Consider the following 16,476-nt stretch of genomic DNA (forward strand, 5'->3'; position numbering starts at 1 on the left):
CTTGAGGTATTCGGCCAATCACAATGCACTGGCTAGCTGGCCAATCACAGCACACCTCGCTTTTCAGGCCGATGAGCTTTGTAAAAATCGACGCTTTCAGAAAGGTGGGGCATAGAGGAGAAACAATAATGTACAGTATGTGAAAAATAATGTTTTTTTTTTTTACCTTAAACCGCATAAACACATTTCATTACACCAAATACACAATATAATGTTATTTTTAGCAACATTATATGACCCCTTTAAAAGGCTACTAATATGTACCATTTAGAGGCAACTGCAAGTGAGGTACAAAGATGTACATTTTAGCTTTTGTACTTTAGGGTACCGACCCACTGACAGCTTTGTGTTCCTTTATTTTCTAAGAGTGTATGGATGCCCTGGTGTTAAAAGAGGTCAGCTTATGTGTGTCTCATTTCTCCCTGGAGGCCAGAGAAAGCCATTGACTCAGACAAACGTTTCAGGCTTTTAGTCCAATAAAAGGACATCAATAACTATGAATTTACAGTATATGGGGCAAGTAAGTGTGTGTGTGTTCTGACATACAGGGTCTAAATGTACTTGAAATTATATTGAAATTAAAAGAAAATGTGTTAAATCTTGTATTGCTGGTAGCATGCGCCATTAGCTGTGCCTGGTGTTTCTTCTTCTGACATCCTGTACATGGGTGTTTCTTCAACTTTGGCCTCTTTTTTTTTTGTCCCGGGTGGATTGTAATGTTCCCAAAATAAAGGCAAAAATGCCTTAAAATAAAATAACATGTATTAAAAATGTATTAGACTTTTTAAAACACTTGGTGATCAAAGAGTGAAACTATCATATTTATTGTGTGAAAATGGGTTTTTACTTGTTACAACAACAGAAAGTAAAGAAAAACCAAGGTAAATATCAGAAAGTTTTGTTGTGTTATGTTTTAATTTTTTTTATTTCTATAAAACTTTGTTTTTTCTGCATTTTAGTACTTAAACTTGAGTTAGTTGCCAAAGCAAAATTTCTTCTTTTCATTTAGGTTTCTAATTTTCATTTTGGTTTTTCATCTAATATTTGTACTAGCAGCATCATTATTCAGCTTTATTTCAATTACCAAAAACGTTTTAATAGTTTTAATTAACAATAACAACACTGTATCAAACATTTGAGATATGACGGAAATTACGTTGTGAAAAGTGAGTGTATTTGTTTTTTTTCTTAACTCCACAAAAGAAGCAGCCAAATACAAACACAAATCAACAGACAAACATATATGCCAGTAATTCACTCAAAATAAGGCTCACTGAATCGCATCCCGGATTTGACACGCTTTCTTTATGCTTGAGGTATGGCCATGTACTGCCACCTGCAGGCTTAACGGAGTACTGCAGAAAACAATATGTGATGGAAAAATTGTGAATTCTTCTGAGAGGGAAAGGGACACAGATATCCCCTCCCATTTGAAATGTTATGTCAGCGCTCTCACAGCTACTTGTGCAATGGCCTTGCAAGGGTGGAGTCTGTTTTTGTGTGTTTGTGAGTGTGTTTTCTTGGATTTGTGCGGTTTGTGTGTGTGTCTTCTGTACTGGAAGGACACAAACAGTCTGCTGCTGCATTGTGACTAAAACTCTACTCCTGGTTGCACTGTATGATAAGCTGTTTCCGTCTCTCCTCACCTCTCTTCCTGTCTTACAGATGAACTCTTTAAATGTGAATAACTCAGAAGACATCAAGCCTCCACCAGGATTGGCTCCGCTGAGCAACATGAGCAGCTATCAGTGCAGCAGCCCTGGATCCCTCTCCAAACACATCTGTGCCATTTGTGGGGACCGATCTTCAGGTACAACGACACAGGGATGTTTAGGTGTTGCATTTGGTTTTGGTTTGGAAGTTAATGCAAGATACATCTCCATCTCTTCTGAGGTTCAGTATGGTTGTGTTTGCAGGGAAGCACTATGGTGTTTACAGTTGTGAAGGTTGCAAAGGCTTCTTTAAGAGGACTATCCGAAAAGACTTGACCTACACGTGTCGAGACTGTAAAGAGTGTTTGATCGACAAACGCCAGCGCAACCGTTGCCAATATTGTCGCTACCAGAAGTGCCTGGCAATGGGCATGAAGCGGCAAGGTTTGTATTTGTGTGTTTTGAATCCATAATTCAATGATAATTCAAGGGTTTTGTTTTGTTTTTTGTTTTGTGCTTTTTGCTGCCTTTGTGGCCAGAAGAGATTTTAATCTCAAAACGTTTTAACATTATGCTTTAATATTATGCTAAAATAACATTAATAATCATAATAATAATATGTTTAATTTATATAGTGCCTTTCCCAAGCTCAAGGACACTGTACAAAAGCAGTAACACAATATACAGTCAATTCACATAATCATAAACGGTAATTTCACAATCAATTAATCAAATGAAGTGGACAGTGGACATTTGCCCAGTCCGGGGGATAGACATGATTGCAGTTGCATATCATGGTACAATTATGTACTGGAAACAGAGATACATAACATAGTATAAGTAATAACAGAAAAAGGATAGTGTCAATAAGTAACAAACAAAGAATAGTAAATGCAACAAAAAAAATACACAGAACGAAAATACTCAGAGAATTATAGCTGGTAGTATAGGATGAGGAGAGTGTCTAAAGAACATGTTATGACTGATAGTATTGGGTAAACAAGTAGGTTTTGAGTTGTTATTTAAATACAGAGAGTGAGGTTATTGTCCTTATTATTATTGTTATTGTCCATTATAATACATTATATTATATAGTATTTCTATATAACCTTACATAACTGCTTTATAATAGAATACATTATATTGTACATTTGTTTTCTTACAATATCTAAAATATACTTTAAAATAAAATAGATTTTTAATATAACAGATAAAGGTAATATTAAAAATGTGAGATTTCTTCAATATTGTTTAAATGTGCCATAAATCATTAATTACAACGATTTATAATGTACTCCTTTACTCTGCTCTGCTGGACCCCATAGCAGTGCAGGAAGAGAGGCAGCGTGGGAAGGAGAAAGGTGATAATGATGTGGAATCGACGAGCAGTTTTAATGAAGACATGCCTGTGGATAAGATTCTGAATGCAGAACTTGCAGTCGAACCTAAGACTGAGACATACACCGAGAACAGTCCAGGCAACTCAGTAAGACGAAGACATTTAGATTTATGCAAATACAATTTACACAGTACATACATGCTGACTTCAACATTCTTTGAGAAAGTAACAACTAAAATACCCTCTCTCGTTCTTTCTCTTTCCTTTTTTTCATCTGGTCTCCTTCTCCAGACAAATGATCCAGTCACTAATATCTGCCATGCAGCTGACAAGCAACTGTTTACTCTGGTGGAGTGGGCCAAGAGAATACCTAATTTCTCCGATCTGCCTCTGGATGATCAGGTCATTTTGCTTCGAGCAGGTATAAGACACTCATATGTCTATACACATGTGCAAACATATATAGATATATACCAGGGGCAATATATATATTGCCTTTATTTTGAAATCATACCTGAAGGTAGTAACGTAGAGGATATTATGGCTGAAATGTGTATTTAAGCAGTGAAAATGCATATTGCACATCTTCTTGGTTTATTGTTGTTGTTGCTGCTGTTATCATTTATAATGCCACATTTCATCACAAGTGTTTCTTGTTATGTGGCATCACAATAATATCATCTGTATAAACATACATAAAACTACCACCCATGTTGTTTTAGTATTTGTTTTATATATATACTTTTATTGTATTTATTAATATTTTAAATTAGCTTCTAGTTTAAGTTTTACTACTTATTTATGTGCTTCTGTCATTTTTCTTTTTTTTTTTATATATTTCTATATAACTTTTAATTCATTTCTGTTTTAGTCATTTTAATACTTAAACGTCTTCATTTCAGTTAGCTGCCAGGGCAACAATTATTATTTAAAAAGTATTAAAGTATTTTAATGTTAGATTTTTCATCTAATATTGGCATTTTATTTGATTTCAGGTTTATTTCAAATCAATTTCGAAAAGGGTTTTTTTTTATTTTTTTTAATAGTTTTAGTTTTGTCCATAGTCACTCCATGTCAAAGGGTCAGGCAGAACTGTGTTGGTTATGTAAGTGGGAATGCTGACCTCTGCTGGTCAAACATTTCACATGCACTCATAAAAAAGCCACCACAGAACATCATAAAGCCTTGCTAATAAAGAACACTGTGTTGAATTAAAACACAGGGAGAGATAAAAAAAAAAATTCCCCTCCTATTCATGTAATTTATGTTCTTCATGTCATTTTTCTTCTTACAGGATGGAACGAGCTCCTCATTGCTTCATTCTCTCATCGCTCAATCACAGTTAAAGATGGCATCTTGCTGGGCACAGGCCTCCATGTCCACAGGAGCAGTGCTCACAGTGCAGGTGTCGGCTCCATCTTTAACAGGTGAGTCTTTCCACCTTCAACACCTCTGAATTAATAAACATCTCTCCTTTGTTTAGAGAATGATCAGAAAATCTGTATCATCTTTATTTTTATTACAACTATTGTGCTCAAGTGAAAGCTTTGTGTGTGTGTTTGTGTGGCAGGGTATTGACTGAGCTGGTGTCTAAAATGAAGGATATGCAGATGGATAAGACAGAACTAGGCTGCCTTAGAGCCATCGTCCTCTTCAACCCTGGTGTGTCGCTCATTGCCATTTATATACACTTGTCTGCAGCATTGATCGCATAAGATTTCTTGCCCAAACTTTTGGTGTCTTAGAATATTGTTCATAAATGTATTTCTAAAATATATTTATATTTAAAAAAGGTCCATACTGACTAGTTCATTTTAAATCATATAATCTTTGTAATCTGTGATCGTTATTTTTTTTAAATTAAGAATGGAACATGTTTTATGTTTTTTTTGTAAATAATATAAATTGGTCATAAAAATCATTAATCGTCAATTATAAGGTAATTGTTTTTCTTTTATGTTATTCATTTTTCAAAATTCAAACTAATTTTAGGTAGGCTAGCCTATATGATCGGTTCTGGTCATGACACTGTATAATATGAACGCCAAACAAATGTTTGGGATTTATTTCACTGGTTGTCTATTTGGGTTGTAGGCTATCACAGAGAACTGATGTGCATGTAAATATAATATTTGTATAGAAAATAACCTATTTTTTTTCAGATTATTGTAATATGTTTATCTGACCTAAACCAGTAGCCAGATAGTTATTGTTTAAGCTTAACCCCATATTTTTTTTTATCATATAGTACATATGCACTTTTCAGTTACTGTTATCCAATATGCAGAACAAATTGTGAAAAATACAATAAATCTAAATTTATTAGCAGGATTGCACTCCATTGTGAATCTATGTGAAATGCATAGGATATAGAAAGCAGATGGACGCCAAGCAGAATTAATGTGACATTTTTTAGGGCATGTTTGAACTGTCAAGTTTATTTATAATAAATTGTATAAAAACAATAATAATTGTAGTTATTATTAATAGTAACTACAATAGTTTTCATAGGCCTAATGTATTTAAAAACTATGATAGTTTTTTTATATAATGTAGGCTATTTAGAGTTCAACACAAGTTGTAAAGTAATATTTACATACTCTCCACCTGCTGATGGGAGCAGAGAGATGTGTGTGTGTGTGTGTGTGTACCTGTTTTTCTATTCTGGTGGGGACTTAAACCTGAATACACAGACTCGTGGGGACTCGTGTCACGGTGGGGACCTAAATTGAGGTCCCCACGGGTAAACAAGCTTATAAATCACACAGAATTAAGTTTTTTGAAAATCTAAAAATGCACAAAGTTTCCTGTAAGGGGTAGGTTTAGGGGTAGGGTTGGTGTAGGGCAATAGAATATACGGTCTGTACAGTAGAAAAAGCATTATGCCTATGGCGAGTCCCCACAAGGATAGCAAACCAGACGTGTGTGTGTGTGTGTGTGTGTGTGTGTGTGTGTGTGTGTGCGCTAGAGAGAGAGAGAGAGAGAGAGAGAGAGAGAAACTGACGCACAGGTTTATTTTCATATGAGGCTTTTGTCCGCGTTTACAACTATTTGAGCATCTGTCGAAAGTTATACGGGGCGGCAAAAATATATTTTCTCTTCAATGGTAGGTGGATGTCTAATTCTAAATCATCTTTTACATTTTTGATGAAGTTTTGTCATGTACAGTACATTAGAAAGCTATAGTTCCTGGTGTTGATCAAACATGCTGATACATGTGACAGTAATTAATGCTATGCGCTTTTACTCACTGTGTTATTTTGATGTCGCACAATTAAAAGTCGTTTTATCTTTGAATGAATAATCGTAATAGAGATTGGAAGTTAATATTTTAATGAAACTCACAATCAAATCTCATCTGTTCAAACTGTATTTGTGCTGGTCTTATTGTTTTTGTTACTTTGTAGCTAATGCTCCTGGTTGAATTTCGTTTTTTTATTTAATTTTGTTTTTCAGTATTTATTTTTCCATTTTTAAATTAGGCCTACATTACACTTACTTTTATTTTACTTTCACGTTTTCTTTGGATAACTACAATTTTAAAAGGATGGCATTTGTCATTTCAGGTAGCTATAACACAATTCTGTAAAATTACACATAAGGCAGACAGTTGTTAACCCTTTTTTTTGTTATTTTGTCCAATACAAGCACATGAAATCATGAAATTACAACTTGAAAATGCTGAAGTTATGGATTATAAATGTGTCTCTTTTTTCCAGATATGTGGAGAAAGAGCGTGTGTGAGGGCTGTAATGAGCTCATCCGGGACAGGTACCTGCTCCGAGTGCAGGACGGACTGTGGCACGAGCGCTGCCTGCACTGCGCGTCATGTCGCGAGCCTCTAAAAGACACCTGCTTCCTCCGCAATAAGACACTCTACTGCAAGCGAGACTACCAGAAGTAAGACTCTACTTACTGCTTTTTGTGTAAACAATGATTTCGTTTTATGATTCAATTTGAATTATTTGAAGTTTAACGCGGGAAAGTGTGACGTGAGTTCACGGTAGTCAGAAGTTTCTTCCAGTCAGATGAAGCACACCCATAATCTAAACACCGCTAGGCGTTCCTATTAAATTAATTTTAGCAAAAAGGTCTTTACTGTTGCTTATTGTTTTGCTAATTTCAAATATTAGTTCCTGTCTTTGCCATTTTTTTTTTTTTAAATCGAATGTTTAAGAAAACGAAAATAATATGATTGGAAGAGATTATTGCGAAAAATATTCCAATGTTTGAAAATTACAAATAGTTAAGAAATGCATTTGAGAGTGCAATAGATTATTTTCCCCTTTGTAAACATTTAGGGCTTACAATAAAAAAACGATATCAGTTATAGTTCTCAACGAAATTGAGGTGACAGACAGACTTTAAAAAAAAAAAAAGACAAATTAATTTTATTACTTAATTTAATCACTGCAACAATCATATTATTCTCAAAAGAACATTTTAATGATTCATGCACAGAAATAATCAATATGTAAATATTTCAGATACTTTAAGGATACAGCCAAAATGTTATTGTTAAGGTTTCAGTTCACATCTGAACATCCTCTAGTAATGATGCAGTAAATAACTTTAAATCTTTTAAATTCTTTTTAAATTTAAAAAATTTATGTTGTTTATTTGACTATGTTGCCGGCTGATCTATTTACTTGATGTTAAATTAATTTTGCAAGGAAATTTTTGCTGCTAAATATAATTTTTATTTGATTTGATTTGATTACAACAAATTTTAGTCCTGAAATGTTAAATCTACCTGAAATATAAAATTACACATGCATTGTATACCTATTTACACAAACAATATTTTCATAGTCTGTCTTATGATGAGTGTTGGTGTTTTGTGTGTGAGAGAGAGACTGCGTGTATTGGGGAACTTGGCACAGAACTCCTGAAAGACAAGGTGACTGCAGGAGGAAGGGTCACGGTGGGCCATGGAATGCGAGGAGGCTTTCACACACAAACACACACCGTTAGATCAGGAGGACAGCACTACTGACACGCTGTCAAGATGTGTTAAATTAGCAGGACCCATCGGCGTGGCAACGGCAAGCTGGGGACAGCATATGGCCACATCGACATGGTGCGCGGACCCCCTACTACCCCCAAAACTCACTCTGATTCACATTCACACACTCATATGCACATTCTCACCTCCATATAAAAAACAGTGTGCGAAACGACACAGTGCAATGACCCGGAAAATACAGACGAGTGCAGTTATGGACACTATTTGAGTTCTGATCACCATCTAAAAGTGATTAAATCTCTCAAGTTTAATTTCAATGGCTGATGCATCTCACATTAGGAGTCCATCAGCCAAAGAAATAATGATGGAGAAGTGACCACTGTGCTCTTAATAAGAAGGCTGAGGCTGAATGGAATATTGGGCCATATGTTCTGGGTAGAATATGAGTGTGTTTGTGTGTGTGCGTGTTGGGGAGGGGGTGTATGTAGAGGGGATCTCTGCATGTGAAGTATGTTAAGGCATCTGGATAGGTTGGTGCCCAGTGGTGCCCCTGCTTGATGCCCGTCCGACCGTGAGATATCTGACCTGACCAATTAGCCACATACACAGTGCTTGGCTGGCACTCCTACCCAGTAGCCCAGTGCTTCACTGTGGGCTCAGGGGTGTGCAGCTCGCTGACCCAGCACTTACTGACCAGGTTAAGGAGCAGCTTTACTGTAAATGGGTCAGCAGGCTGTTCTATTAACAGATACTTCACTGTTTTATAATGGTGATCAATTTAATTTGGATTTAAAGTGATGCTTAGACTTATAGGACTAATTGGGATCTCCAAACTTCTTACTGTTTTATGATGAGAGGACATAGAAGTCCATTTCTTTGGTGATTCCCAATTCCCATTTTTTTCCTCTCTCAATTCTCATGTAAGTTTACTTTGTAAAACATTTACACTGTTGTTCAAAAGTTTGGGGTCAGTAAGATTTTTTTTATGTTTTTGAAAGAATTCTCTTATTCTGAACAGGGATGCATTTATTTGATCAAATAGAGTAAAAACAGTAATATTGTGAAGTACTATTACAATTAATTATTTTTATTTTAACATATTATATTAATATATGTGATTTATTCCTGTGATGTCAAAGCTGATTGGCTAATCTAAATGGCAAACAGCCATTAGGAGCATAAAATATAACTTACTGTGACTTTTATTATTATATTAGGACTATCAAATATTAAAATAATTAATCTAGAGATTTTTTTCATAGTTAGTCACATTTTTTAAGATAATAAAATTCTAACATTAAAAATGCACTTCCATCAAACATACCATTTGGTTTCATTTTATAAATTCATTATAAAGAAAAGTTTGCCTTCAAAACAAAAAAAAAACGTCTGTTTTTTAGTTTAAAAATAAATTATTTGTGATCATGTGCATTTTACTCATATTGATGATAATGTGAAATTATATAGATTACAATATATTTTGCGGAACACATTTCTAGTTTCATGTCCAAAAAAGGTTTGAGAAATAGATTCAGGCTCTAAAGAGCAAGTTGCAATAACATTTTTATATATCAACATAGCTGCTTCCGGATCAAAATAGCTGAGTTTGTTATCTTGTTAATGCAACCATTAACTAAATTGTACTGTATCTTGAAGCATGTGTCGTATTGCATCCAATAATACGCAAACATGCCATTGGCATATCCTGCTATGTGCATTCACATACCACAGATGCTCTTGTGTATAATGAGCAGCAGTCCCTTTTTTCTGTCCCTCCCACTGAACCCTAAAGAACTGGCAGCCGTTTCCCCAGCAACCCCAGGGCAACACTAATAGTTCTCAACAATGCAAGGCTTTGGGATGTTTAGATTCATACTTATCAGAAGAGGATTTTTTGCTGTCTGTAAGTGAACAAACTGCAGTGCTCCCATGCATGCACCTAGCTGAGATACACATACCAACAATATCACCTACTGATCTATAGCCGAAAGCTTATAATTGGTACAAATTGTAAGAGAGAACACAAAAACTTATCTTAATGCATCAACATACAGTAATCATGGCGCTATCATTTAAAGAAACAGCGTTTGATGCATCTTATCCTGTATAAATAAAGGTGACTTGATTTGACTTTTTAGCATTAAGGCAAGATACCACAGGTAAATAGGGTAACATTTTTAACAGATATCATCACTTTCTCCAGTTGATTAATCACAGTACATTAAGGCAATTGTTTTGTATTGCAAGTTTTCTGAATTGTTTTGTTTAAATTTGTAGTTGATGTTATCTAATTAGATATGCAATAATTTGCATACATTTCCAGAACAGAAATCTGAACATTTGGATTTGCATCTTTTTATCCCTCCATAAATCAGAAAATACTGAGAAAAAAAGTACATTTTCAACACGTTTTTAGAAATAAAATTAGGCAGATATTGCAAGAACAAACCTGTAAAAACCTTCAGAATAAAACTGGGAAGTCTGATGTAAGCGCTACTGAAGTGGAGATTTCTGGCTCGTTTAAAAAAAAAAAAGGCTTTATAGATAAGTATTGTAATTGAAATCTGAAGTTGAAAGTATAATAAAATAATTATTTAAATTAGTATTTTGGATGTTTTCTTTCCACTAGTCTAAAAAAAGACGTTATGTCAAAATTGACTAGTGCATAAAAAAAACAATGGTTTTGCCTGTAGTGTCTTGAATTAAGGAGTAACCTGTCAGCCCAAGTCTGAAGCTGTCACACTTCTAGGGATGATTCTCTCTAAGCCGCCCTGTCACACTCAACCCAAGCCTTAAACTACAGCTCCACTCTCCATCCCCCCCTCCAGGCACGGAAATCTCAGGCCAGTTTGACAAACAGAAAATGTGGTGTCTGCCAGGGCAGGATAATGGCAGCGAGGCTCTGGGCCAGCTCCCTCCTTTGTCTGGGTTTGGTTAAGTCGAGTTAAGATCATTCCCTGGACTGGCCTCGCCCACCAGGAGGCATGATTCTTTCCCTCCGTCTGGAGCCACGGCCTGCCGAGCTCCTTTCTCCCCCCACCCCGGGAGTCCTGCCCCGGACACAGTCATGGAGCCGGCCACCTCTGTCTAACCCGCTGAAAGCCAGCTCTGGTTGCCAGGTGCTAAGATGCACACTCACCATGCTGTGGGTATGCGTCTGCATGGCTTTCTTTTTTTGGGGTGGAGGGGACATGGCAAGTTCTTGTCTCACTCCTTGATGGATGGGGCAACTCAGCAACATTCCTGGAATCTCTGATGGTACATCAACAAAAACATTCTGAAGGAACAAAATCATTCTTTGTATTCTTCATCAAAAGATTTTAAAGCAACTATATGTAGTTTTGTGTTATTTTATCACGTAAATATGTCATAATTACAGTGGATAGCTGTTCCAAAGATGGGTTGCATCCAAAATTGCATACTCTCTGAGTAGGTACTTCTCTTGAATAAGTAAGTAACAAGTGACTATTAAAAAGTATGTTCTATATAGTGTGGATGTGCATGTGTAGTATGAATGTCAAGTCAAGTGACTTGACTTGAATGTGATCTGGATGTATTCGTCATGTTGTCATTGTCATGTGACCTAGGGTCAGTTGTGTTGCTTCACAGTCATTTGCAAATCCTCTCCCAGGGCCTCATGAGATAGTAAAGTGTCCATCAGATGCGCACTTCAGAATCTTGCAGGAAACAGTAGTAGTTTACCTACTGTTTAATGAATACTATGAATTCGGACTTACTACTCTATTCACATACTGTTTATCCACCTACTATATAGTAGGGAAGTATGCGATTTCAGATGCAGCCATGATCTTAATATTAGGAGATAACAAGGTCCATGGCTCTACCATTGGAGAAAGCGTAACGGCCAGCTTGTATCCGTGTACCTTGATAACCAATCACATCACAGCCTTGACATCATTGTTTGCGGATACCTTAAAAATGAAAGAGAAATGCTGTGAACTAAACAAAATTGTCCATGACTTCTCTTAAAAAACAGTTTGGGTTTTTTTTTGGTACAGAAAAAATAGAAATAGATCAATCCTAAACAGACATTTAATGGCGAATTAGCCGATAAGTTGATAAATTGTCGATTCATTAAATGATAGGCTTTTTTCCCTCAAAAGCAGTTTATTCTGTAGAGTGAAGCCTCTTCTCCGTTAATATTTATTTTTTAAAAATCCGGCCTCTGGTCTCCTTCCCTGTGTACCAGACAGTGTTAGGCTTTTTTTGCTAACCTTGGAGGCTTGCCTTAAAGCGGCTTTGGCTGCACGCTCATTTGTTGCTGCCATAATGCGATCCGTCATTTTCACGGAATTACGTTCACACTCACCAAACTTACAAACTCCCAGAACAGATATTTGAAAGAGAATGTGGGAAAGAAACTGAACCCATTTACCTTAGACGTCAATGTACCATTTGAAACTGATATTTCAAAGTAAAAAAGTATATAGTTGCTTTAAGAAATGCATATTAATTCATTCTTTCTCTCTTTTCCTGTCAGGTTGTTTTTGGTACGGTGCAAGGGCTGCGCAGAGGTCATCTCTCCGGCCGAGCTGGTGATGCACGCAGGCACTGCGGTTTTCCACCTGCAGTGTTTCTGCTGCTGTGTGTGCAGCTGCAGGCTGCAGAAGGGAGACTGCTGTGTGCTCACAGGGGACAGTCTTTTCTGTGCCAGAGACTATCACAAACAAATGGCCAGCCTGACCACCTCCGACTCAGGTATTGTTTTAAAACAATCCTGGTCCTGGAGCACCACAGCATTGCTCATTTTGGATTGCCTCCTTTATCTGATACACTCAGTAAGGTCATGGTGCCTCTGCTAATGATCTGATGATATAAATCAGGTGTGTTAAATAAAGGAGACATCCAGTGCAGTGCTGGAGTCCTTCAGTACCAGGATTTGACACACAATACCACTGTTTTTACACACATTTCAAAAAGGAGACGACTTCTGGTATGCCATACACTCACTGGCTTTGCAATGCATGCTTACACTAGATTAAAGAATGAAGTAGATCATTTTAGTATTACAAGTATTACAATTGTACTAGTAGTAATAAGTATAAATAGTAAAAAGTAAAATATATTGTTAATAAATTACATTAATAAATCCAATAAATAATATAATTATTATATAATTATAATACTATAAATGAATAAATTATCCTACTGACCCCAAAGTTTTGAATTGTAGTATAGATGCCCATTCATAAATCAATTTTCATTCTATTTTTAACATACTTAAGGTAAGCCTGTTAAATAATTTTTACTATTCAAACAATAGATACTGGTTGCTTATTTAGCTTTAGTTTATTATTATTATTATTTCTAGTAATTATCTGCTTGCTGTTAGGAATTACATACCTCTGTTTCCTTAACTACAGGTAAAAGTGAAGATCGTGAGGAGGAGGACGATGATGAAGACAACATTAAGACCGCAGGGGAGTCTAACACAATAGGAGACGTGGAACACAAGAGACCTAAAAGGCCTCGTACCATCCTCACAACACTGCAGAGACGTGCTTTCAAAGCTTCTTTTGAGGTCTCATCCAAACCATGTCGAAAGGTCAGCCATTTAAATGGACAACAATAATAATTGAATATAAAATATTTAAATTATAACATTGGAATTAAACTACTTGATTAATAGTTTAAGGGTCTTAATAAAACATCAAGCTTTGTTTTACGTCTCTATACATTAACCTTTTTTTTTTTTTAATATTTAATTTACTGTAACATTTGTGAAGGAGGTTTTTGTGCAGCCGCAGCTGGTCTGGACTGCATTGCTGTATCTATCTTTGTTGATCTGATACTCCGGAGTGGGTCAGTTCATCAGTTAGCCTACATGACCCATAGACCATGAAGGTCACACTATGGCTCTCTCTCTCTGTCTGTCTCTCTTTTATGAGGTAAGGGAGACGCTGGCAGCAGAGACAGGACTGAGCGTACGAGTCGTTCAGGTCTGGTTCCAGAACCAAAGAGCCAAGGTAATGTGATGCCTACCAACACAGAAAAACACACTCATTGAAAGAGCATCAACTTATGCAACTGATAACAGATCTCTTTCTGCAGTATATGAGCTTGCCAATAAGGAAATAAGCTGTGTTATTGCCTCATGTAGGAAACTGATGACATATTATGTATAGATCCCCTTAGATTAGACTTGGATTTCCTTTCAGGGTAGTAGTGTATTTTCTGCCTTCCTTTGCATTATAACGGGGTATTTTCTCTTATTAGTTTTCGCATTACTATGTGTAAACATGGACATGTTTTTATTATGAAAATCTCTTTCATGCTTATTGTCTCTGTAGATGAAAAAACTGGCAAGAAGACATCAGCAGCAGAAGCAAAGTGTGTCCCCTCAGGAGAAAAGGGATAGCCAATCACAACACACTGGTATACAAAGTTTCATGCTTTGCTTTGGTTATTTTTCTTTTAGACACCACCTTTAAAGAAATGTTTCATGCTTGTAATTAGCACTGCTTTTAATGCTGGGTTAGGTAAACAATGCCATCCAAGAATGTTACAGCCAGTTGTTTAGTGGAAAAACAACCAATTATGAACTGAACAGCTTGTCTCATTAAATATTCATGAGCTTTGTACAGTCACAGAACTTTCAGCTGTATTTTGTTTCAACATTCCCAGCTAACAAAAATATGTTGTAAGAAGGTTTTGCTAACGTTCCCATTAGGTTATGAAAACGTTATTTCTTAATGTTCGTTTAAAAAAAAAAAAAACATTATTTTTTTATTTTTTTATGTAAAATGTTAGAGAACACAATGGGGAAAAGGAATGTTTAATTTTATAATTTTGCAAACATTATGAGAACATTACTTTTTGATGTTTTCTGAACATTCTGAAACAAGTAGTAAGTAATAATGTTTAAAAAAACATGAGTCTAATGTCCAACCAAAACAAACGTTCTGTGTTACTGGAAGAACGTTTGTTCATAACTTTTGGAGAACCTTGCCAGGATGTTCCACGCACATTCCATTAGCTGGGTTTTAAGAGAAAAAAAAAGTCAAACAGTGGCGAAAACACATAATTGGGATTAAGGCTTATTTAGGACAAAGTTGAAGGTGCAGTAATATAAGCAACTGATGCTCAAATGTTATTTTTCATAAGTTATTGATACTGACATGCAAAAAGTAAAATTACGTTAACCTGGGTTTACGAATGTACAATGGAAAATATGGAAAAATATAACCCAGGATTCTGTTAAACCAAGGATTAGACCTGGGGTTAACAATTTTATATGTGAAAATAATTTATGTGGCCTAAATTCATCCTTTAGCCGAAGATGTTTAAATCTATACTACACTGAGATCTTTTCTTGCCATTTGTATGACTACAGCTCCCTCTTGTGGAGGTCTGCCTGCTGAGCTGGAGTGTGCAGGTTCATATTCACTTACCCAGCAGAATATAGACTCACAAAGTTTCAAGCTGGACCCATTCAGACAGGGCCTCACGCCTCCTCAGATGCCAGGAGACCACATGCATCCCTACGGGCGAAAACACATAATTGGGATTAAGGCTTATTTAGGACAAAGTTGAAGGTGCAGTAATATAAGCAACTGATGCTCAAATGTTATTTTTCATAAGTTATTGATACTGACATGCAAAAAGTAAAATTACGTTAACCTGGGTTTACGAATGTACAATGTAAAATATGGAAAAATATAACCCAGGATTCTGTTAAACCAAGGATTAGACCTGGGGTTAACAATTTTATCAGTGAAAATAATTTATGTGGCCTAAATTCATCCTTTAGCCGAAGATGTTTAAATCTATACTACACTGAGATCTTTTCTTGCCATTTGTATGACTACAGCTCCCTCTTGTGGAGGTCTGCCTGCTGAGCTGGAGTGTGCAGGTTCATATTCACTTACCCAGCAGAATATAGACTCACAAAGTTTCAAGCTGGACCCATTCAGACAGGGCCTCACGCCTCCTCAGATGCCAGGAGACCACATGCATCCCTACGGTACACACAAGAAAACACACACTAGGCTCTCAAAATACAGTACTCATACTCTGCAGTGAAAAATGCAGACAAATACTTTTTGTCCATCCCATTTACCATCTCTCTCTTTATAGGTTGTGACACACTCTATGACGATACAGACAGTGACCCTCTTTGTCATTTTGGAGACTGTATGTTGTCCAGTGAACCTTCCCTTTTAACACCCATTGACCGATTGTATTCAATGCAAGATTCATATTTCGCCTCTTGAGCATCATTCAGACAGCTCAGAAAAGACATATGAGGAGTGAGTGCGTGTATGTATGCTTGTGTGTGTATTCTGCTTATGCATGTTTTTAGGGTAGAAATGGTGGTGATTGTTGACAATGGAAATATACTGTGATAAAAATGTTCTGTGTAATTTGTATTTATTATTTTATGTGTGTAACTGAATTACAATAAAATGCTTACTGACTGCAAAACAATTGTATTTTCAGGTATCTGGTATTTAAAATAGCCAAAGATCTGGCAAGATTGTTTCTTGATTCATTTGATT

At 36.1% G+C, this 16,476-nt stretch overlaps 2 protein-coding genes across 2 annotated transcripts in view; both read left to right on the forward strand.

Moving 5' to 3' along the window:
• LOC107726406 (retinoic acid receptor RXR-gamma-B-like) overlaps window positions 1-4,706 on the forward strand; it is a 23,576-nt gene extending 18,870 nt beyond the window's left edge. The window contains exons 4-9 of the mRNA XM_016535962.1: window positions 1,666-1,810; window positions 1,917-2,096; window positions 2,978-3,138; window positions 3,283-3,412; window positions 4,286-4,418; window positions 4,562-4,706. Coding sequence (XP_016391448.1) covers window positions 1,666-1,810; window positions 1,917-2,096; window positions 2,978-3,138; window positions 3,283-3,412; window positions 4,286-4,418; window positions 4,562-4,706 — 894 coding nt within the window. The remainder of the gene's footprint in view (window positions 1-1,665; window positions 1,811-1,916; window positions 2,097-2,977; window positions 3,139-3,282; window positions 3,413-4,285; window positions 4,419-4,561) is intronic.
• A 2,006-nt stretch (window positions 4,707-6,712) lies between these two features.
• Window positions 6,713-16,309, forward strand: LOC107726440 (LIM homeobox transcription factor 1-alpha-like). The gene is made up of 7 exons (XM_016536008.1): window positions 6,713-6,891; window positions 12,459-12,676; window positions 13,342-13,523; window positions 13,867-13,944; window positions 14,269-14,353; window positions 15,789-15,941; window positions 16,055-16,309. The coding sequence occupies exons 1-7, from the start codon at window positions 6,713-6,715 to the stop codon at window positions 16,189-16,191; spliced, it is 1,032 nt and encodes a 343-aa protein (XP_016391494.1). The 3' UTR covers window positions 16,192-16,309.
• Window positions 16,310-16,476: the final 167 nt, after the last annotated feature.

Source organism: Sinocyclocheilus rhinocerous, unplaced genomic scaffold (genome assembly GCF_001515625.1).
Source record: "Sinocyclocheilus rhinocerous isolate Xijiao unplaced genomic scaffold, SAMN03320098_v1.1 scaffold605, whole genome shotgun sequence".
In the NCBI taxonomy this organism is placed as follows: domain Eukaryota; kingdom Metazoa; phylum Chordata; class Actinopteri; order Cypriniformes; family Cyprinidae; genus Sinocyclocheilus; species Sinocyclocheilus rhinocerous.